Source organism: Ruditapes philippinarum, unplaced genomic scaffold (assembly GCF_026571515.1).
Source record: "Ruditapes philippinarum isolate M1 unplaced genomic scaffold, ASM2657151v2 ctg4049_1_1_1_1, whole genome shotgun sequence".
Taxonomy (NCBI): domain Eukaryota; kingdom Metazoa; phylum Mollusca; class Bivalvia; order Venerida; family Veneridae; genus Ruditapes; species Ruditapes philippinarum.
In genome coordinates this window covers 30,783-55,664 of record NW_026857367.1, presented here as the reverse complement: position 1 = coordinate 55,664, position 24,882 = coordinate 30,783, and the positions used below count along the sequence as shown (strand labels likewise).

The window sequence follows — 24,882 nt, the reverse complement described above, 5'->3', positions numbered from 1 at the left end:
TGTTTTGAAAGAGTGTTAGTATCAGATCATGTTATTTTTAAATATTTAATTTAGTAACAACTTATATCTTACTGTTTATCGGCTTTTGAGCACAGGTTTGGATTTTTAAAATGTAGATTGATGAATTGAACTGAAAGGCCGTAGGCCTGAGTTGTTACTTAATTCGCATAAAACAGGTGTTGATGCCGATTTATTGCGATTTCTAACAACAAAACCAACATAGTGCATTTGCGACCAGCATGGATCCAGACCAGCCTGCGCATCCGCGCAGTCTGATCAGGATCCATGCTGTTCGCTTACAAACGCTATTACAAGTAGAGAAACTGATAGCGAACAGCATGGATCCTGATCAGACTGCGCGGATGCGCAGGCTGGTCTGGATCCATGCTGGTCGCAAACGCACTATGTTGGTTTTGTTGTGTCACGGCTCATTTTGTCCAGAAATAAACGGTGTCTCGGTCAGAAGTATGATATTTTGACGTTGCGCAGAAAAGTTGTGGTAAACGCCCTATCACCGTGTGCTAGCTAGAGTCTACCAGAGTAGGAATCTTTTGATCTTAAACCCCCAATAAGGCATTTATCGTCCTTCAAATAGTGTCATTTCATGCGTCAATTTTAATAAACTCATACCTACTACAAGAAAATGTCCACTTGTTCACAAAAATAACAATTGATAACTGTTACAAAAACAATTGAATTAAAAGAAAATTACTACGTTTCCTTCTAACTTAAATATTATCTCATTTTGAGTTAATTTCATTCATTTTGAGTTTAATATACATGAAGGTATTTTGCTAAGGAATGTTATGTTAAAGGAATGTACTACCCATAATCTATAATTAAAGTAATTATGTGTTTACTCTTTCCTCCTTCACTGTGATAACCTAATAATATTGTAAATAGGATGTGTTTTATATTCCACTTTGGTTCATTCTTTGAACCCCATACTTACTGTAGGCATTGCCCAATCCAAACTAGCTAGAAAGCTCAAGACTGGCATAAAACTTGCATGCACAATAAATTCATGAAAAGAAAGTCAAACAATGAAGATCTTGAAATTAAAATTTTTATTCCAGAATCAACAAGCAATTATCATAGTATTGCAAGCAATCCATAAGTCCCCTACCAGTTAGAACCCCAGCAACATTCTGAAGGGCCACTGGTCATTGAATTATGTAATTAAATGAATGAATGAATGACATGAGTGCTTAGTTTGTCTGTATCTAAGTAATATTTTAATGTTTCCCTTATTATGTTAATACAACAGATGATCAAAAGATCCAATTACTCAGAATGAATATGTATAACTGATGTTTCAACTTTTCTCTATTTTAAGTAAATTTGTTGGAAAAGTTTCAATGTTTTAAAAGTCCCAGGAAACAGTTTTTAGAAACGGACAGACAGACCAACTGACAGAGACTCTGAGGATAAATCTTTAAACATCCCTGGCTGTTACCAGAATATAACATTTTTAAAAGCAAAATTCTTAAACAAAGAGATAACTCTTAAAATAAAGTTTAAAGCACATACCATTTATATACATATATATACAAAAAAGAAAGTAAAAAAAATAATAAAAAATATACCATTTATAGTAACAAAGAAGAAAATTTAAAGAAAAATTCAAGTAAATTTCAAGATGAAATGAAAATAATCATGGAAAACAATGTCTTATAGATCTAATCACATATAAAGTAGGTGTAGTGAAGTAGGTCTTGACAATGAATTTCTTTTAAATTTGAAGTAAATCCATAAAGAAATAAGAAAGTTAAAGAATGAGTAAGAAAAATTCAAAAATTAAGGAGGAGATAATTCTGGAAATATGGATTCTAGATTTATAAGCCTTGTCATATTATTATCATGTGGGAGTTTGAAGGAAATGCTATAAGAAATGAAGAAGTTTGAGTAAAATATAATAATTTTTAGAAAAAAAAATCTAAGTTCAAGGGGGACATAATTCTACAAATAGTCAAGCTAGAGTATTGAACATTCTCCCAAATTATTTGAGTAATAATAAGACACATATATATGAAGTTTATAGTAGATACATTATGAAATAAAAAAGTTATAAAAAAAAATCACCTCCAATTTTATGAAAATTCTAAATTCTGAAAATTGTGCTACAGTTGTAAACCTTGTCACATATGATAAGGTTAATGATCAGTAACATATATCTTTAGTTTCATAAAAATGTTTTCTTTACTTTTTGAGTAATGAAAAATATTGCTATATTTGCCATATTTGAAGCCTATTTGTTGCCATAGCAACCAAATTTTTCACCAAAAAAAGATGTACATAATCTTCAGACTGCTATCTATCCATATATCAAATTCCATAAACAATATTTTCAGTGCTTTTCGCATTATCGCGGGACTCAATTTTGTGGATGGACAGACTGACGGACGGACAGAGGTTAAACCTAAAGTCTGCTCCGGTTAAACCGGTAGGGTACTTATAAACATATGATATACTAAGAAAACAACATAATAACAAAAAAAACATTATGGCACCAATTAAAGCAAGAGTACTTATCAAACCTAGATATAAGTAAAATATGGTATACTTTTAACTCTTTCTTCTATTCATTTGACCTTAACTTTAAAATAATAGTCATTGACTTATTTAAAAATAATTTAAAAAGATATATTTACAAAAAAAATTATTCTAAAAGAGATAATATTAAGTCTAGTTAAGATCAATAAATTAGCTTTTGAAACCATTTATCAAATGAACAAAATTAAAAAAAAAATAAACATAAACAAAAAAGAAAAAACAAAACAAAGACAAAAATCACAAAAAAACACTGCTACAGTGGACCCCAAGACTGTTGCCCAAAACACTTTTCATCCAAAGTCCTGATATACTATACACCAAAATGAAAATACTGTCAAATATTATGTTGTTTCAGTATTTATTTCAGAGGTAGTATAATTTGTTCACAAAAACTCAACCTTAATTAAACAAGAGCCGGTTGAACCGGGTGATGCTCTCCAAATAGGTTTTGGACACAAAGGTATACCTCTTGTAGTGTCAGAGTTATGTCACAGACAAAGTTCAAAGTGTAAAATCAACCCAAATGTTGCGTGTGACACATTGTCTCAATATGGTGATCATTTCTATGAAAAAGTTGTAAAATCCGACTTCAAATAAAGAAATTATGGGCCGGACACAATTTTGCTGTGAGGTCATGCTGTGACCTTGACCTTCAAGGTAGCAAGATCAAGGTAGCGACCCAAATATTGCGCAAGATACATCGTCTCAAAATGGTGATCATTTCCGTGAAATAGTTTTAAAATCCGACTTCAAATAGCAAAGTTATGGGCCGGACAAAATTTTGCTGCAAGGTCATGCTGTGACCTTGACCTTCAAGGTTATGACCCAAATGTTGTGCGCAACACGTCATCTCAATATGGTGATCATTTTTGTGAAATAGTTTTAAAATCAGACTTCAAATAACAAAGTTATGGGCCGGACACAAATTCAGGACGTATGCACGGATGGACTGACGGATGGACGGACTGACAGACAACCCGACGACTATATGTTCCCCCGAAATTTTTCGGGGAGCATAATAATCTGACCTCAAAGGTCAAATTCAATTCAGCTTTGTAGTTGTTGCCCTGTCCAAAAATATAAAAATAATCTATTGATTTCTTACAAAAGTAAACTAGAAATGTGTCCATAGGACACGGATGCCCCCACACGCCACTGTTCTGTCAATCTTATAACTCTAGGTCAAATATTTTTTGGACTACATGTGCCACAAGTTGAAAACTAAACATCAACAAAGGGCCATAATTCTGTTAAATTTGGTCGCAGTAAAAATTCCTACCTTTACTACCATCTACAAATTAAGGTTGTTAATCCCTGGAAGTTTAAGCAAAATCTGCCGGATAAGCAAAATCTGCCATCCGGTTTAAGAGGAGTTGCGTTCACAAAATTTCTACATAGTATATAATGAAAAAATCAACAAAGGGCCATAATTCTCTTAAATTTGGTTGCAGCAAAAATTCCTTCCTTTACTGCCATCTACACATAAAGGTTGTTCATCCTTGGAAGTTTAGGCAAAATCTGCCATCCGGTTTAAGAGTTGCATTCACAAAATTTCTACATAGTATATAGTGAAAAAATCAACAAAGGGCCATAATTCTGTAAAATTTGGTCGCAGCGAAAATTCCTTCCTTTACTACCATCTTCACCCTAAGGTTGTTCATCCCTGTAAGTTTAAGCAAAATCTGCCATGCGGTTTAAGAGGAGTTGCGTTCACAAAATTTCTACATAGTATCTAGTGAAAAAATCAACAAAGGGCCATAATTCTGTTAAATTTGGTCGCAGCGAAAATTCCTTCCTATACTACCATCTACACATTAAGGTTGTTCATCCCTGTAAGTTTAAGCAAAATCTGCCATGCGGTTTAAGAGGAGTTGCGTTCACAAGATTTCGGGCCGTACAGACGGACTGACGGACGGACAAGTGCAACGCTATATGCTCCCACATTGTGGGGGCATAAAAACACTGTCAGACATAACAAACATCAGTGAATATTTATAAAGACATTAATTGTTAATATCATTTAAAGTTAATTGTCAATGTCTGTTCAGCCTTTAAGATTCTTTTGCCAAGGTATGTAGACAATCCATAAATTATGTTAATTACAAAATTACAGCTAATTATAAAACAAGAGGCCATGATGGCCTTTTTATCACTTTCTCGATTACTAAGACTAGGAACAATCAATATTGTTAGCTGTGAATGAAAAACAGTTCCAATGTCATCATCTTAAACTGTTGATGTTTGTTTCTGCTCCTAAAATGTCAATTTAAACAAGGTTGTTCCATATTTGAGCCGTGTGACCTAATTTTTGAACCCAGAAAACGCATATTCAGACATCAGATAAAAATCACCTAAACAAACTTTCTGACCAATTTCTAGAATACTTGAACTGAAACAGTAGCCTCTCGCATGTTTACAAAATGTTCCCAAATTATTTGCTGTGTGACCTAGTATTTGATCTTGAAAGCATGAAAACATAGTTTCTGTTAATTTCTAATATATTTTGACAGAAACAATAGCCTCTACAGTGTTACATATTTTGACTGAGTGACCTTGCTTTTGACCTGAAATGGCCCATATTCAAATCTGAGCTAGAAATCACAACAACAAATTTTCTGACCAACTTTTGGGATATTTGGACTGGAACAGTAGCCTGTAGAGTTTTAAAAAGGTTTTTCCATATTTTGACTGTTTGACCTAGTTTTTGAATTTAGATGAACCATATTCAATCTTGAGCCAGACTGTCTGACTATTTTCCAGGATATTTGAAGTAAAGCCATAGCCTCTATATTGTTAACCAAGTTTTTTATATTTGTACTGTGTGGCTTAGTTATTGAACACAGATGACCCATATTCCAGCTGGAGCTAGAAATCACCAATTTACACTTTCTGATCAAATTCAAGGTGTTTGGACTGAAACAAAATGTTCTAGAGTGTTATCAAGGTTTTTCCATATTTGGACCTAGCCTTTGAAATGAGATAACCGTATTTGAACTAGTGATGGAAATAACCAAAACAAACTTTTTGACCAATTTCCAGGATATTTGAACTGAAACAGTAGCAACTAGAGTGTAAACAATGTTTTTTCCATATTTTGGCTGTAAGACCTAGTTTTTGATCATATCTAACCCATATAGGAACTTGTGCTACAAACCTTCCTTCCTGACCAATTTCAAGTATATCTTGACTGAAACAGTAGCCACTACAGTTTTAATGAGAGTTTCCTATTATAAGCTTCTGTGACCTAGTTTTTTTTAGCTGAGATTATCAAGCATCAATCTCGTCTGAGATATTAAAAGGTGAAATTTTCTAACATAATTTCATGGAGATTGAAGCAAAATGTAACTGCTAGTGTTAACAAAATAAATGTGGATGGATGATGGATGGACAGTCATCGATCCTAAAACCTCAATCTGAGCAAGCTCAGGTGAGCTTATAATCAGTGAACATTCAATAATATGAATGTCATCTAAATATAAAGTAAATCAATTCATAAATAACAAATTAAGTTATATCCATTTACCGAAAAAAATAGAGGATTTCAAAAATTTGACCTTCAAGATCATATTCAAATAGATCAATCCATTTATAAATAACAAAAATCAAGGTCGTTATGAATGTCCAAGCAAATAAGCAATTTAAAGCTATGGTTCTTTGCCATTACACTATCTTTTACTTTTCTTGAGGTAAAGTTATGGTTCTCTTACACTGCACATCCCATCACTTTTCTCTAAAAGTAAGTTTCAAAGAAATATCATTGACTGTAAGGAAGTCAACTCAGGACAAGCATTTTTATCTCAATAAATAATCAAGCAGGATAAACATATATTTTTTTGAACACTGTATCTTAATGGTCTCTTCCAATATATATTAACAACCTTTCAAGTTATTTTCCAGAAATTATTTTGAGTGTTTGACAGACAGAAAGGAAAGACAAGTTCGCTTCTAAATAATGCATTCCTTTTAAGAAATATAAAAATCTGTTGTGTAGTTTTAAATCTATCATATGTCAATATGTAACCCTAGATATGTCCTCAAGGTAAATGAAACTCTCCACCCCACTGAAGTGCCTTAATCATTCTTGTTTTAAAGTTTTCTGGACACAAAATTCCTCTTGGTAGATCTAGAATCATCCCACAGGTGTGAGCAACTGGCAGAAGGTTTTGTTGGCTGTTGTCTGAAACAAACCCAATCTGCAGCTTTGTTTCAAAACCAAGTAGTGGTATTTCTACTGCTCCTGTCCAAAATGACAGCAGGTCACTTATCTGGACACAGGTCACATTATCTGTAACAATTTGAAATAAACATATACTGAAGTAAGAAAAGAAGACTGCAAAGCAATAAACAAACATTCATCAGTAAAGGGGGTATCATACATATTACCAGGTCAAGTGCTTGCCAACATAATGCTGTACCAACTCCAGTACTATGTTTCCCATACCAGTTCTAGCAAAACTGTATGCGAGTCATTTAGAATCCAGTATTTGCAAAATGAATGTTGAGTGTATTTCAGTACCAGTTCAGGCAATGTACTTCTAGTAATGAAGTCAAACAAGAATTTAAACTTGTGAAAACATATGTAATAAACTGATTTGACTATACATTATTCCAATTAACATTTTATTTCAATAATTTTACTAATTTTTTTGTCATGAAACAGCTAGGAATCTCAATTTACACGAAAAAGGTTCAGTAAAATCTGTCACTGCCATTCAATTTAATAGTAGGCCCTAACATAAAAAGTTAAACATATGTAAACTTTCTCTAAGATGAAGATGTTTGGAGCTATGAACATGACAATCCATGACTTTTGAATGAGTTATGACCCTATTCAACTCTGGCAATTGAAAAACTGATTAAAATTTGAACACAATAGCCTTCCATAATTAATAAATTTATTAGAAAAGGATTTGATTATTTGGATCACAATTAATAATGGTATCTTTCATATAACAACTCATTATTGTCCTAAACCCCTATTACCCAGGTTCCGACCCAGAGTTTCCTTCATTTACACTGGACTTCTTGGTTATCATATGATATATTATGACCAAGTGTTAAACATTTTTGATTAAAACATGAATACCCAATATCTTTAGAAATAGATGTTCATTACCGATTCTTGTGACAATACATATGACCCCTATTGCCTAATTGACGGTTACTAGGTAATATTAGGGAGTCGCAAAATATGCACGTCACAAAAGCTTTTGATGGACATGTGGGCAATTTTTTATAGATATGCATAGCAATTAGCTCTAAGTGTGACCTTGACTTTTGAACTGGATCTTGTATAAAGCAATACATTTAATGGTGGTGAACATCTCTATAAAGTATCAAAATTCCATGCATGTAGGCGCAATGCTCGAGACCAAATGCAGATATTTCATCATCTTTAATGACTTTGACCTTGCATAAATTGACCTAAAATACAAGTGCCATGGCGGTAGTGATGATAATGACCACTTGTGTTATAATCCCACAAAAAATGATGATTAAATGGTCCCAATACACTTTTTTTTTGTATTTGAACTTTGAACCCTATGTGTGACCTTGACCTTAGCCGCAATGACCTGAATTTTGCGACTGACACTCTGCTTTACAATGGTGAACATCTGTGCCAAGTTAATTTGAAATCCCTCAATGCATGTAGAGGTTTGTTCTGGACAAGCCTTTTTCAATGACCTGTAACAGTGACCTTGACCTCTGACCTAGAAACCTGATTCATGTGCGCGACACAGCTTCTTATAGTGGTTAATATTTCTATTAAGTTTCATTAAAATCCTGTGATATGAGATATGCTATGGACAATATCTGGATATTTCATCATCTTTAGTAACTTTGAACTTGCAAATATTGACCTTTATTACAAATGTCACAGATGTTGTCGTGAAAATGACCATTTGTGTTACAAACAGAAAGATATGTTTCAGACAAAAGTGGATGCTGCCCGCCAGGGGCGTTCCTATAATCTGACAATTAATATCTAATTCTACAATTTTTAAACAGGCGGATAAAAAAGTAACTCACCTCCGATACTTTCATTATTAAGTGCGTTAAACATCAGAATTTAAAGTATTTATTTAAATTTATTTTGCATACCTTCACAGTCCTGAAGAAAGCATTCAAATGCGTACATAGTATCATCTTCCTGTTTTCTCAAATTTGAACCCTCCTCACTAAAGTTGACTTCATAAATTGATTTGAGTAAGTTGACATTTAGTGGAGTTTTTGTATCACACATAACAGGTTTCATTTCTTTTTTGAAGGCTTTTAACACTTCGTAAAATCCATGGATTGAACTAAGACCATCTTTAAACTGTTGAGCTTCTGCACTTACTCTGAAGAAGAGAACAAGAGTTTACACAAATGAATGACTATTGTAATTTACAAAGGGAGGTCAACAAATCAATAATTAAGTCAGAGTAAAATGTTATCTACCAAATACCCTATGTCATAGAGATCAAGTGAGGTATTGTCACTTTTGTGGCAGTTCTAGTCTGTTATGCCCCCATCTGTAAATTTGTTCTTGTCTGTCCATCAATGCTGTGTCATGCCTCTGTCTAGCTCAAAAAGTGTTTAAAAGAGTTACAAGTATTGCAATTTGATTGTTCATCAGAGTAATACCTTCTGATTCATTCAGTTTTGTGTGTTTTACCCCTCAGATTAAACTAGAAGGGTTTTTGTCACAAAAACACATGTCTCTAATAACTATGTATGGTCACTCCTGTAAAGTTTGGTTGAAATCCCACCAGTAGTTTGACCTATGAAGGCCGGACAAGACTTTTCTATTTTTAGCTCTGATGGCCATTTTGTGCAGCGAGGCAGAACGTGCGGGTTAAAATCCAACCAGGAGTTTGACCTGTGAAGGGCGGACAAGCTTAATGCGGAAGGACGGACAACTAGACGGATTGACGGACAGACAACGAAGGCAAAAACAATATGTCTCCCAAAAATTTTGGGAGACATAATGAATGACATCAAAGAGAAAGAACAGTTACCTTTTGTCCCTCTAGCCACATTATTATTGTCCCGTTAGAGCGGACAACCGGAGGGACGGAGAAGGCAAAAACAATATGTCTCCCACAAGTTTTGGGAGACATAATAACAAATCTGTCAGTTCCTCAACTGAAGGGTCAAGGTATTTCCTTAAAAATATTTTCAAAAATAAGGGCTATTCATTGAATTTTTTTTTCTGTCATGAAATTTGGTCCATGTGCACAAATTTAGATACAGAATTAATCTATGAGGGTTATTCCAGGGTCGGCAAAATATGTTTTGACTTACTTGTCCATTTTTACCAGAAAACACACAAGGGAACAACATTTACAGAGGAGAAACTGAATTGTCTCGATAAAGTGAACACTCGAGTCAAGTTTGAAGATTATTTAGCTTGTAAAGAATTTATAGAAGAGTCATAAGGTTGTCTGACAGTTAACCTTTAACCTCAAATTTAAACCATGACTTTGAGTCAGCAGAGTGGTGACATGAGCTTTGCATATTATCTTGTAGAAGTTAACATTTCAGACAAATTTGGAGAAAATCCTTCTTAGGGTGTTAGATTTACAGAGCAGATACAAAATTTTCTGAATTTTGCCCTTTGACCTCCAATGTTACCTTGACTTTTGGCTGGAAAAGTGGTGAAATAGTTTCCATTGCCTTGTTGACATGAACATTAGAGCAAAGATAAAAGAAAATCCTTCAAGGGGGAATGGGAATAATAGAGTGGACAAGATGGTGACAGATAGACCAAGCGACTGACATGGCAAAGTGCTTTCAGTTTAGCACCCCCCCCCCCCCCAACATGTGTAGGTATTTTCATTAAAATGAAGGACAATATGATCAGTTAGTACAGATGAGACTATTTTTATACTCTTAATTATTAGTGTGTGTATGCCAGTATAGACAAGAAGCAGAAGCAGTCTACATGTACATAGTTTTGGACAGATTAATTCTACAATATTTTTCAATATTGAGTTCACAGTTTAACTATAATTTAGTACGAATATTTTCTATATTTTTCTAATATTATTCACCCGCAATACATGTGAAGGAGCCTCTTTGGTCTCTGTTTCAGATATCACATAAGCTCACAAATGATTTGCTGAAATAAAGTGTGTTTTTTTTTTAAATATACCTATATATGACTTGGTTTTTCAAAGCAAGCTCTTTCATCTGCTGCTTGTTTTCATCTGTCAGTAAAGTGATCGGTGGAAGGCCCTGTTCAATCATCCAATCACTAATCTCTTCCAGGTCTGATATATATTGTGCTCTGCATAACTATTGTGGGAGAAAAAAAACACAAGGAAAAGATTAAGGCATAAACTTAAATTTCAGTACTGTTATATTTTCTGGTCCTTCCACAGGCAAAATACACAAATTAAAAGTTTATTTTTCAAGTTAGGAGTAGGAGATTTCTCACTCTGTGCGAATCAATGACTTTAAGAGGAGGGTGTTTAGTGATAACAGTTTGAGATGGAAAGGTATCTACAAAGTATACTTTAAAAGATCTTTAACCTGGGTTTAACCTGATGTTACTTGAATGTTAAAAAAAGGTCAAAGACAGCATCAGTAGAGTTTGAGGGCCAATTGCCGATGGGTTGTTAAGTTATTGATTTGAAACCATTTTATCTACAGTCAATGTGACCTTGACCTTTGAACCCTTTGATGCCAAAATTGATAGGGGTCATCTCCTGGCTATGACCAAAAAACCTTAGAAGTTTGAAGGTCAAAGACAAATAAACTGACAAGTTATTGATCAGAAACTGTTTTGTCATACAGGGTCATTTTGACACTGACATTTTCACCTTGTGACCCAAAAAAACAAAGAGGTCCTGTACCAGTCATGATCAATACCTATACAACGTTTAAAGTTCTTAGACCCAGGCCATGCCGAGTTATATATGGTAAATGGACAATGTATAGATCAACTAACTGACCCATCAACCTACCAATCAAATGATATATCCCTCATCTCATAAAGCAGGCATAAATAAAAAGTTTCATGAAATATTAAAATGGAGAAAAATATGACAAAAATTGAATTTTTATATTCTTAAAGTACTGGTATTTAAAAAAGTAAAATACTAAAATTTGCATTTTTTAAGAATTAAATATTTCATTTTTAAGACTTAATATGAAAATTTAAAGTATTAAAAAAACTAAGATTTGAAACTGTTGGTGATCCAAACAAGTTAATAAAAACAAATTTCACTGTATAGCAAATATCAAAGAAAATTCAATAAGTTGACGATTATGGCCGAATTCGATCATAAGTAAGTAGCAACATTAGTTTGATACAAGGTCTTGTCCTAATATAAGGATGTTGTGTCTAAATATGAAGTCAATTAATTCATAAATAAGTAAAAGCATGCTACAGCAAGTAAGAATTTAGATTTGACCTTCAAGGTCATTAATGAGTGAAAGGTCTGGTCTGTCTTACATGTTAAAAGTAAATCCCAAAGGATATCATTTCCCAAAAGTTTGTTGTGTGAAAGTTTGAAGGAAATCTATTAAACAGTTAAAGCTAATAATAGCAAATATTTGCAAAAATCAAGCAAAATTCATCATGAAGGTCATGGTTATTCTGGACTACTAGAATATCTCATTTTAAAGGTTATTGTGGCCAATATGAGACAAGATATCAAGAAATAAAAAGTAATGATCAATGCTAATAGATTGCAGACAGTAGCACTGTGAAAGGCAACGGAACAGCAACACTGGTTAAGAGAACACTGACCTGACTATTACAATTATTCATTTTCTGAATCTTAAAATTTGTAAAGCCAGCCATGCTTTATTGGTTATTGATTAAGAGGGTACCTTGTCAATATTTGACCGTGCATCCAAGTCAGTCACATCTTCCACTGAAGGTGTTGAGATGTTATCACCTACAATATAGTTGTACATAGAAGGGTTAAGTGCTGATAAGCCTGGTCCACCATGAAGAATACTCCAAGCTAAACACTTCCCTGCGAAGAAATACTCCTCAGTTTCTAGTTTCATTAGACTATGCTTAAAAGTTAATGATTGACTTCCTTCAAAGACATCCATCATAACAGCCTGCATTAGTAATCTGAAAGAAGTAGGAAATCACAATTATTCTTTTTTAAACACACATTTTCTTGTACACTTATTTATTGAACTATACAATTTAGATTTACCTGAAGCAAAGCAGTGCTTCCTATTCCTTGTTCTGAAGCTTTTCTTTATATCAAAATGATGATTGACATGTGACAATTAATCTTGGTTCAAGAAACTAGTGGCATGGCTACACATCAAGAAAAAAATGCATATATACAGGTTAATCTGAATGTTACAGGAAAAAAACTATATTACTGTTTACTCACATATCTGTTACTTAAAACTGGCAAAAACTATATCACAATATCTTATAAATGTGGCTAATAAAATTCTCACCTAAAATATTCTCTTCTTGGGCCCCCTAAGTCTTCCCCCATTTCCCCTGAAAAGACTATTTTTGGCTTCTTGTAATAACTAAATTCATTGCGATTCATGGCACGTTTTGTAGATTCTATTATTCGCTGCCTATGAATTACTACTACAGAGTCTCCATCTATAGTTGTGTTCACTGTCCATGCATGAACAATCTCTTGACAAGTTGGCTGCTTCTCTCTGTATTGTAAAATATAGTATCCTAAAGTCAAATTATATACAGCACAGTAAGACAATAAAGATCAACAATCAATTATTGACTTAATTGTGTAATCTGACGTAATTAGCACACGCGTTGAAGCGTGGCCAAAAGCAACATTTGGAATTCACACTTGGAAATCCACATCGCTAAAAATAGTGCATTGATTATAAGGTAAAATAAAGCTGTGAAAGACCCTGATATGAATGCAGCAGATGATAAAAAGCTAGCTAATTAATAATTAAGTTACCTCAACATATATTCGTGTCTTATTTACAATATCCCCTGTACGTTTTGTTTGATTTACAATATTCCCTAAATGTTTTGTTTTATTTACAATTTCCCCTGTATGTCCTGTTTGATTTACAATATCCCCTATACGTTTTGTTTGATTTACAATTTCCCCTATAATTATGTTTTGTTTGATTTACAATATCCCATATACGTTTGCCGGTCCATTCTTGTTATCACCATTACATTTATGATAGTAATATTCATCATTAAAACTGATGTAAATTGATATAATTTGGATAAATATTATGAATTAAAAGAACTTCTTCTTAATTTATTGCATTTAAAAGTTAGAGTCAGAAACTGTTGAACCTAAAAACATAAATGTTGATGTAATGTTGTGTTGATGTAAATCAAATGCTTAAATAAACTTTATTGATCATTAATATCATCATAACGATTTTCAAATACACGTTTGTTTATTTTCGTGCCATATACATGTATATTTTATAAGCATGTACATATAAACGGAAGGTGTACATGTATATTTTGTGAAATAAAATTAGAAAAAAAATCCAATGATATAACCCGATTTGATGATCACTTCTCCCTAAATTTCAAAACTTCTCCCTATTTTTCCTGAAGGGAGAAGTCACTTCTCCCTAAATTTTCAGTCCAAGGTAGTCCCTGATATCTCAATGTACTTATTTCACAAATCAAATTTCAATATATAACCATTTACACACCCATCAAAATTCAGCTGCTGTTTAACAGTCTCCAGTATACTTGGTCTGCCTTCCTGTGACAACTGTCTTCTCTGAAAAAAAGTAATATATTTTGTATTAAGGGGAAAAGTAGCCACATAATATATAAAGATCTTACAGAATGAACAGCATGAAGGGGAAATTACTGTTACCTATTGTTTACCCAAAGTATCTATATATTTATTTTATAAAGACATAGAAACAGAAGGATGCACTGTTAGCACAAAAGCTCATCTTGTCACCTCGTTACAGGTTAAATAGATTGAAATGTATGTGTCAACATTATAAAATCTATATCAACATTAATCCAAGGGTTGCCTTTCTAAATGGAATCATTATAATTATTTCTAAACATCATTTTCATATGAAGTCAAATTAACCCTTTACCTCATATATAGACCCCAAACACTGTTTTTCGTTTGAAAAATGTTGTTAAAAAAAGTAACCACTTTTTTCGGTGCCGCTCCCCCCAAAAAAGGTACATCAGGGGGTTGCCAGAAGGGGGATGTGCCCCTCATCGCAAAGAAAATTTTGGATATGTGACAGGCTAAAAATGGCCTCAGGTTGATCGTAAGGTAACGTGTAACCAACATTGAAAAACCTTTTACTCTATCACAATCCATTTAAAATCCCCCCTGTCGCCAATGTTACAGGAAATTAAGGATAGAGCATCCTGTTACAGAGGCCATGTTCCAGTCAACATTTGTGCAAAGTTTCATTAGTATTGAAGCATTTTTCATAGTTCATAGCAGTTTGAACTTGTAACGGGAGGCTTTTCATTCGGCGATTTTCACAATATGTTCCTGAAGGAAAGGGTTAAGTATGAACAAAGAAGCAGAGCAGTTTGCAATTCTGGCATGATTTTAATTCAGTTGGTTATGTATGCAAAAAAATTAAAGGTGCACGCCTCCAGATGAGTACAAATATTTCGATAAAATCAAATCTGAGAAAAATGTACTAAGAATTTAGGAAATGTATAAAGATTCAAAATTCTAGTACAAATTTACATATTTTGTGCAATTAATGACCGAATTTTTCAGTAATTATAAATATATTTCTACTGCGTTACTAACATAGTATGGGCTAATAGTATGTGCATATTTTGACCTCTTTATAGTACTTTACATAGGTTGTAAGTGCCATTGACAATGTGTAAATTTTATTTTTTTGTTAACGTTACAATATAATACTGTTAATTACATTTTCAATTTTTCATGAAAATTAGCATGAAGCTGGAGACGTGCTGCTTTAATGTAATTTGTTAAAGTTTCATAAGACAATAATGTACTACTATCAAAACACTATTATAAAATTTCAAGTGGTTTGATTGTTGGATAAGAGAAAACAGCAATATAGATGAGCAAGATTGAGTGAAAATAATGATGATACATTCCAATAAGATATTTGACACAGACAGATAAGTTTCTGTTACCAGTGTATGTGGCCTTTTAAACAAAAATGTTTGAAGGCTTTTTTTTTTTTTAAATATCCATACATATATAAGGACTTTTCTTTAGAAATGTGTTCATAATTTTATACAAGGTGTGTTACAGCTATACCTTTTCTAACATGCGTATTATGGTAATAATTTTGGTAATAACAGATTTATGATTTAATACATGTACATACAAAATAATACAAACAAGAGCTGTCACAGGAGACAGCGAAGCTCGACTAATGAAATACTGGACGCAGTAAGGAGGACAAAACTATGAAAGAAAAATCAATTATGTATAATTATGTATTAAGTTATAGTAAAAAAATAATATTTGTTAACATAAATTCCAAGATCAAGGGGCATAATTCTAGAAATAGTCATGCTAGAGTTATGGACCTTGTCACACAACATTTGTGTAATGATAAGAAATATATATTTGAAGTTTGAAGTAGATACCTTAAAAAGAAAAGAAGTTATTATATTTCTTAAAGAAAATCCTAAGTTCAAAGAGAGATAAATCTTGTAAATATTGCATCAAGAGTTATGAACAATGTCACATAAAATGTAATTGTTGATAAGGAATAAGTATTTGAAATTTGAGGTAGATACCTTTAAAAATAAAAAAAAGTTATAATAAAAATAACATTTTTCTAGTAAAAAAAAATCTAAGTTTATGGGGAGATAATTCTTGCAATATTGGTGCTAGAGTTATGAACCTTGTCACATATGATGTGGATGATGATAACGTAAACATATTTGAAGTGAAGTTGATCCTTTAGAAATAAATAAATGACAGAAAAAAAAAATATTTTTTATGGAAAATTCTAAGTTCAAAGGGGTAGATAAATCTGAAAATATTGGTGCTAGAGTTATGAACCTTGAACATAAGATGGGGATGATGATAATGTAAGTACATTTGAAGTATGAGGTTGACCCTTTAAAAAAATAAAAAAAGAAAGGAGTAAGAAAAATAGTTTTTTTGGGGAAAAATTCTAATTAAAAAGGGGGAAAAACCCTAAAACTATTTCCCTTAGTTTTTAACCCTTTTGTCACATAAGTTTGGGGGAGGGATGAAAGGTAATATATTTGAAGATGGGTTGACCCCTTTAAAGGGAAATTTGGGGAAGTAAAAATTTAAAAAATTTTTTTTAACCAAAAAAGTTAAAAGGGGAAAAAATTAAATCTGAAAATTTTGGGTTCTAGAGTTATAAAAACCCCCTTGCCCAAAATTTTATGTGGTTGTTTGAAAAGGGAAACATATTTTTTTGAAGTTTGAATTTGGGAACCCCTTTTTAAAAAGGGAAAAAAACCCAAAATTTAAAAATTTTTTTCCCCCTCACCAAAAATTTTAAATTCTAAAATTTCTGGACGGGGAAACCGGGGAAACCGCGACCCCCGGGGCGATTTAGGAAAAGCTCCCCCATATACTTCGTATAGTCGAGCTAAAAATAGCTAAATTTGTTAAACAAGAAGGCCAAGATGGCCCTTGATCGCTCTCCTCATCAAACTCATCCGAACCATTACCTAGACAAGCATTCTGACCAATTTTTATGACAGGTGAGTCAAAAATGTGGCCACTAGAGTGTTAACAAGGATTATTCATATTTGAGCATTGTGGCTTATTTTTTGACCCCAGGTGGCCCATATTTGAACTTGACCTAGAAATCATCAAAACAAACTTTCACACCAATTTCCAGGATATTTAGATCAGTAGCCACTAGTGTTAACAAAAAATTTTCTAATTTTTAAAAAGGGGCCCCCCTTTTTTAAACCCGGGGTTAAACAAGTTTTGGGAGGGGAACGACGGAAAATTCAAGGGATTCTTTAAAAATCTCCCCCCTTAGCTACCCCTCATTTGACCCTAAAAATTTTTATCCCCTAAACTTGAAAAAAAACTTTTCCACAATATCTTTTACTAATTGTTTTTTTGGGCTATAAATCAAAACATGCTTTTTGGTTTATCTCTGATTTTTTAAATTTTTTGGGTTCCCCTTTGGGAAAACAATAAAAAAAAAATTTTGAGGGTTTGGGTGTTTAATGTCGGGCTTAGCTCGGGTTTTTTTTAAAGGGGAAATTTTTTCCCCCCCTTTTTTTTTAAAATTTTAAGGGGGATCTTTTTAAAATTTTTCCAGAGTAAAAACCCATTTTTTTTAATGTATTTTTTTTTGTGAATAAGGGGAACAAAAAAAACACATGCCAAAATAATGATTTTGTCTGGGTGCTTTTAAATTAATTAAATGTATACAGTATCATAATATTATAATTGTGTTTGTCAACCTGTTGAAATACAACATACTTGGCAAAGTTCATTTTGAATTTACATTCAATGTCAAGCCCATGGTAACATTCCATACATTTTTATACTGAATAGACAGTTTATTAGTCCTTATATCTGACTCATGTTGAAATCGATGATACACAAAGACTAAATTGTAGTTGGTCAATTCTGGCCAAACATAGTGCACCAAAACTGTACTCCTGTTTACTAATAACTGAATGAAAATTTAGGTTTATGAAAATATGATATTTACAAAGTTCAAAATGTTACCCTTGATAAGTTACGTCTGCCTCTGAACTGCATTGTTGGTAAGTCATCTGTACATATCACACTGTCGTCTTCGTGTATCTGTTATGATATCAAAATTTCGGAATTTAAAAGATACAGATTAGATAGTATCAAATAAATATTTGATTTCATAGTTTGTCCATATTGATATGATTTCTTATTGCTCCCTTTATAGCACAGGTCTAAGTAACAAAATTACTGACCAAAAGACATTTTGATTTTAGAAATCCCAATGTCATTAAGGTGATTACATGTCATGCAACTATAATTATTTATGAACTTTAAATGTCTTAAAAAAGTTTATTCATTATTGAGTAATATGGTCCTTATAAGCATTTTTACCTTATACATATAACTTTGGACTTTTAGTGAAAATCTTGATAAATACTAGGTCTGACAAACAACAATAAATTTATCATAGAAATATAATGCAATAAATACTGTGTTACATGTCAATACTATTGTATCTCAGATTCTTATTAGCAGTTATTGTCCAGAGGTAGATAATTTACAATTCATTCAAGATGAAGTGCACTACCTCTTGCTATTTATTCTATCTAATTAAGTCTATACTAAAAGTTTCACTGGATTCTCTCAAAGCTCAAGCTTTGACCTCTTATTGTGACCTTGAACTTGGTAGTGTTTCTCAGTGTTGCAAATGGCATATGTTAAAAAAATAATATGACAAAAATATTTGCAATTTTATTTCAAAATCTTGTGGACCAAATATGAAAAGGCCCTATAACAGACATGTTAAGCCTAGAATTTAATGGTTATGGTGTTGCATATATTTTGAACATGTGTGCCATATTATTTTAAAATCTCTTGATAGATGAAAATGGCATGGACCTGCCACAAATTAAGTCTGTCATTGAATATCTCAATATTAAGATATCATTTGTATTCAACTTTGGATACAATATTGTTACACAATTGAGAATTTTTTATACAAGTAGAAATGTGTCCAGAGGACACAGATGTCCCCACTCCAATTATATGGCTAGACACTACATTTTTTAAGTGCTGAATTTGTTTCCATGTATCTCTCTTTTATTATGTTATAAAATGACAAAACCAATGATAAATAAACCTTTCAACAGTTCAATGGTATAAGCATGAGCTAAAAGAAAGGGTAAAAAACATAATGAATCACAGGAGAAAGATCATCATTAATATTGTTGAATAAATATTTTCTTTGATCTTAATATAAAAAGATTTTGCACTATTTTCAGTTAATAAATTTTCAAATTAATTATACACATAAATAATTTAAATTGCAGTCTATATATAGTAAAGTTTGATGCTTCTATGATGTTTGCTTACCACACAAAATAATTGAATATGTTACTTTATTAAATAATTCATTTTCACATATTATCTATTTGTACAATCTGTCTGTATTAAGCAAGGGGGATACTTTTTAAGCTACTGCTCCTTATCAACATTATTACCTTTTCCTTTTTATTGATTGTCCGGATTATATTATAGAGTGAAAAATAAATGTATTTTACAAAATTTGTCCTGAAATATTGTCCGATTTGGGTACCAAGGTTCCGAATTAGAAAGTGGCCCCTTATTCTATTGTTATGCAATGAACTCTATTGTTCTCTTTTGTTCCGTTTACAGTTAGGTTGCCCTCTATCTCTACTCAGTAATGTAGACAGATAGACAGACAGAGACGCAAACATAGTCTATTTCTTTAACCACTTTTTTTTGGACAAAAGAAGCATAAATTAATGAAATATGACATTTCTTACTGATAAAGTGATTTCGTTTTCATCTTCACTTGGTTGAGATATATTTGTGTCAGCCTGGCATTGGATGGATTCAGCTTGATCAGTAGACTGGTTGGAAGCTATTTGCACAATTGGTTGCCTGAATGAAACCTGGAAAAATGTCAACAATTTTATTAACTAACAGGCATATAGTTATTAGTTATATGCCACAATAATTATTTTGCAACTCAAATGATCAGATCTCAACAAGCAATTATCAATGAATTGCAAGCAATGCAAAAAGCTCCAACAGTTAGAACTGCACAAAAATTATGTATGCAACTTTCTATAGGGACATGGGCTTTCAATCATGCCATTATGGAAAATATTAATTTGTTTGATTGTTTGTTTGTTTCATTTTACGCCTTTTCCCAAGAGTATTTCAGTCATATAGGCGGGTAGTTTCCTAACCATCGTTCCTGGAGAGTTACACCAGTACTAGACTCCCTTCCTCCGCGCTAAACTACCAAAGCATCTCCAGGGGATCGAACCCACGCCAGAGAGGTAACTGGATTAGAAGTGATCGAACCCACGCCAGAGAGGTAACTGGATTAGAAGTCATAGACTCTAACCCCTCGACCACGGAGGCGGTAAAATATTAATTAACTTTTGAGTACTATAGTAAATCTTTAGGATTTGCTATCAACCTAATGTGTTAACTTTCCCTTGCTTTCAGGGAAATTATATGTATACAATAGATAACCAAAAGATCAGTTTTATTGGTGTTATAAAAGATATAATGATTTTGTTTTTAAAAAAAATGAAATGGTGTGTTAAATCTCCATATTGCCATCTATCCATATTTTAAGTTTTAACAAAAATATTTTAAATTTCTTTTTAGGCTCAGGTACTTGTGGACAGATGAATAGACACAGAGAGAATCCTAAATGTTAAACTGACTATTTACATTATTAGTTTATAATTGATGTCTTAATGTTTCATGTAAGAAAATCCTTATGGTCACAATCATTCAGGGGTAAAATTCATGGAGAATTTGTCATAATGAAAAAGTTTATAAACAAGTCAAAAGGGTTGATATGGCCAAATATGAAGGAACTCCATTTAGTAATAATGAATTTATGACCAATGTTTTTGGACAAAAACCTGAAAGGTCAATGTAATTCAGATTCAAATCATAGAAATATAGTTTGAAAAGTCTTGTCTAGAAGATCACTGTGTCTAATTATGGCCAATTTTCTAGTTTTTGGTCAAATAAACCTGAAAGGTCAAGACTATTTAGAGTCAAGGTCACAGAAACTTAAGATGTTGGAAAAACCTTGTGTATGTGGTTGCTGTGGCCAAGTTTGAAGTAATTCCTTTCAGAAATAAGTTAAATTTGGGCAATTTTATAGCTTTTGGAGCATAAAATCTAGGTGAATGCCATTTAGAGGTCAAAAACACAGACACATATTTAAATTGAAAGATTGTGTCCAAATAATTCTTGTGGCCAAGTTTGAAGTATTATTCTTCAGCAATAAACACAAGAGGGCCATGCTGAGCCCTCTTGAAATAGCTCACCTGTATATAGGCCCCTGGGCCAAGGTAAATTATAAACCAGGGGTTTTTATTTGAATAAACTAATAAACTTAGTAGACACCCTTTAGAAAATGCTTCATGATAAATATCTTAGCTCTAGCTCTTTAGGGTTTTTAAAAAAACTTTTCTAAAGTTTTAACTGTATACATGTAGGGAAAAACAATGACCCCTGGCAAATTTTTTTCCCAGGCTTTTATTTGAACAAACTTGGTAGACACCATTAGAAGATGTTTCATGCTAAATATCTTAGCTCTAGCTCTTTTGGATTTTTAAAAGATTTTTTAAGTTTTTACCATATACAAATAAGAAAAAATCAATGAGCGCTAATTGTGAAAAAAATAATTGTGAACAATTCTTCACATTACCTACACATAAATTATAATGCTATGTACACATGTACATATAAATTTGAGAAAATGTATACAACTACAAAATGATTTTTTTCTTATTTTAAATTTGATTACAGTCTGCTACATTGTATCTCATAGACTGGCCCTAGATTGGCCTCATAAAGCAACAGGTGACACGTTCATACTTACAGTTGGAGTTCCTGTGTCAATTTCTGTGTAATTTTCATCCATATTTAAGTCCTGAAAAGACACATGTCATTTGTTTTAAGTTCAATAATTCATCTTTATATCATCCATATATCCATATCATTATGAATTCTAAAACCTCATCAATGACAGCCCTAAGCTTGAGTTCATTTTATCAGTTCCATTAACATGATAAACTATATGAAAGGAAGTATACATAACAAACTAATAAATGACTTCTTTAAAAAGACCAGTCTGGCAGACCTGTCTTTTTCTTGCGCATCATATATATATGTATTAAACGTATTTTAGAAAGAAAGTACCAAAAAACTAATATATTCATAAAGCACTTTTTTCTAATAAGGTAGTGTTTGCAACAATGATTCTGAGGCCAAAACAACATTATCTTACAAAAACAGTCCATTCAAAAAAAAAACATGTTACTTTTAAGTAACATAAGAGAAGTAAAGCAGATTTTCTAGACCAAGAAAACAAAGTAAAGAATCCTGTTTTATTTTCTGATTTTTTTTCTCTCTAAATTAACCTGAAGAGTCAAAATATAACTTTCTTATAAGAAAAAGATACCTGTGACTCTGACTCTGGTGAGACACTTTGACCGGCAAAGTTAAACTCTAAGTTGTAGTTAATTTCTTCAGCACTCATCAAAGACTGGTCGATGGCAAACTTTAAAATGTCCTTTGGGATAGGCAGACTTTCATTGACAGGACCAGAAGATGTTGTTGCTATTTGATTGTGTGTATTAGAATATGTACTGTTATTAGCCTGCTGATATGTTACTGTGCTGCTTGGAGCTGACACAGAACTATCTTTTCGTGTTGTGTGCAAGTAAAATGTTACAACCCCTGTTTTAAAAAGATCATAGCACTCTGACACAGTAATATTCTCAGGTAACTTTGTTTCTTTGAAATCCAGAATATCAAATTTAAATTCATCCACAGCTCCTTTTTTTGACATTCCATCAGGAAAAAATAACCTTTTTCCCACCTCTATTAAATCTTCTTTCACTGCATTTCTACTAACATCCTCCTTTCTTGTTCCCCCTCCAAATCGTTTCCTCACTTGAATACTATCATGTATCCATCCAAACTCAATTTTGCGAGTCGGTTTCCTTTCTGCTTTTCCCATCAATTTCCTTTTAACTTGTAATTCTTCTTTGTTATTTTTTCCATCATTTTCGGCAATTTTGTTTCGAAGCTTCTCAAATAAATGAGTACGTTTCGTTTTTTTTTTTTGTGGTTTCGACAGGTAATTTTTTAACGCAACTCTGTCACCAAGTTTTGGGATATAAGTAGCCAAAACTTCATCAGTAATACTTTGAACAGTTTCCACATCAATCTGAAATAAGTTAGTCACCCAAATGAAATATATATAAAATAGATAATGGTTAAGAAAAGATGCAAGGGTCTAAAATGAATAATCAGATACAAACAAATTTCTTTAATAAGAAAACTAATCAAAAGCTCATTTATTTGCAGCATATCTACATGTCATCATTGACATTTTCAGATATTTTTTATGCTCTACAATGGAAAAGACAACAATTTGAAATATGAAATCAATCCTTCCAGAGTGTGTTTTTGCGTTTTGTGACGCATTTTTACAGCCTGGACACAATGAGAAGATTCAATCAGTGCATTTCCTGTAACACAGTAATTGAGCCGTGTCATGACAAAACCAACATAGTGTGTTTGCGACCAGCATGGATCCAGACCAGCCTGCGCATCCGCGCAGTCTGATCAGAATCCATGCTGTTCGCTTACCAACTCTATTACAAGTAGAGAAACTGAAAGCGAACAGCATGGATCCTGATCAGACTGCGTGGATGCGCAGGCTGGTCTGGATCCATGCTGGTCGCAAACGCACTATGTTGGTTTTGTCATGACACAGCTCAATTTATTTTCGGTCAATTTACAGTTAATCACAAATTATACAATTTCAAATTAACAAATTCAAATACATATCATGTACTTCATACCTTTCAATTGTCTATATAGGGTTAACGCACGTTTTTCCGTGTTATAACGTCTGCAGAGTCCCGAGGAACGGTTGGTGCCCGAGCCCGGTAGGGCGAGGGCTCCAACAGTTCCGAGGGACTCTGCAGACTTTATAACACGAAATAAACGTGCGTTGACGCTATTATAGCATAAAATTTTCAAACAGATTCGTGATGTATAGTTTATACAAAACACAATTACATTAAATTCTTGTGCTTGGACGGTATTTATCCAATTCCTATGTTTTACGTATGCGTTTTCATTTTTCCGGGGCCAACAACTTGGAAAATTCTCGGAACCGAACGAAATTTTTGAATTTTTAATTGATTTAACAAAGCTTGGCCTTTGGAGATTAAATTATTATCTCAAGAAAAAAAACGTTAACATTACTCTAACCCTCTACCCAAGACAAAACATGACCCTCAGAAATTCTTAGAATGATTTCAGATTGACGGTAGAAATTTAAAAAGGATCAGTGACATTCAGAATCTGTTTTTGTTTCAAGCAAACAAGTTTATAAAAAATCAGGCACTAAGCATTATTCTCTCAAAAGAAATATAAAAGAGCATTTATCAACATTAACATAAAATAAAAACATTTTTCGTATTAAAAATTTTGTGTTATCTAATAGTTTTGTAAGTTAATTCGGAGTGTTAAACTGAATGACAGTTAAGATTCTACTGTATTTGTTTACATTGACAACTGTCCGTTTTCTTAGAAAGGGCCGACAACCAAGATTAGCACCGATGTCTATACGCCGTTTTTCCGGCATAGTTACTTATCAATAAATTTTAATATAACAAGAGCGCATGAC

General features: G+C 32.7%; 1 protein-coding gene across 1 annotated transcript; it reads right to left on the bottom strand.

Moving 5' to 3' along the window:
* Positions 1 to 300: 300 nt before the first annotated feature.
* LOC132749523 (G2/M phase-specific E3 ubiquitin-protein ligase-like) lies at positions 301 to 23,701 on the bottom strand. The gene is made up of 10 exons (XM_060739319.1): positions 22,639 to 23,701; positions 22,057 to 22,107; positions 19,964 to 20,092; positions 18,189 to 18,266; positions 14,185 to 14,255; positions 12,973 to 13,188; positions 12,376 to 12,628; positions 10,691 to 10,833; positions 8,656 to 8,894; positions 301 to 6,838 (listed from the first exon to the last, which is right to left on the bottom strand). Exons 1-10 carry the CDS (start codon positions 23,197 to 23,199, stop codon positions 6,588 to 6,590), a joined length of 1,992 nt encoding a protein of 663 aa, XP_060595302.1. The 5' UTR covers positions 23,200 to 23,701; the 3' UTR covers positions 301 to 6,587.
* Positions 23,702 to 24,882: the final 1,181 nt, after the last annotated feature.

Bases quoted from the DNA above. Each gene is read 5' to 3' on its own strand.
- LOC132749523 (XM_060739319.1), bottom strand. From the start codon at position 23,199: ATGGGAAAAGCAGAAAGGAAACCGACTCGCAAAATTGAGTTTGGATGG. The intron at 14,256-18,188 runs GTAACATTTTGA...ACTTTTTTTCAG, and splicing joins GCAGACGTAACTTATCAAGG to AGAAGACAGTTGTCACAGGA. The intron at 13,189-14,184 runs GTGTGTAAATGG...TTTACAATACAG, and splicing joins CAGCAGCTGAATTTTGATGG to AGAGAAGCAGCCAACTTGTC.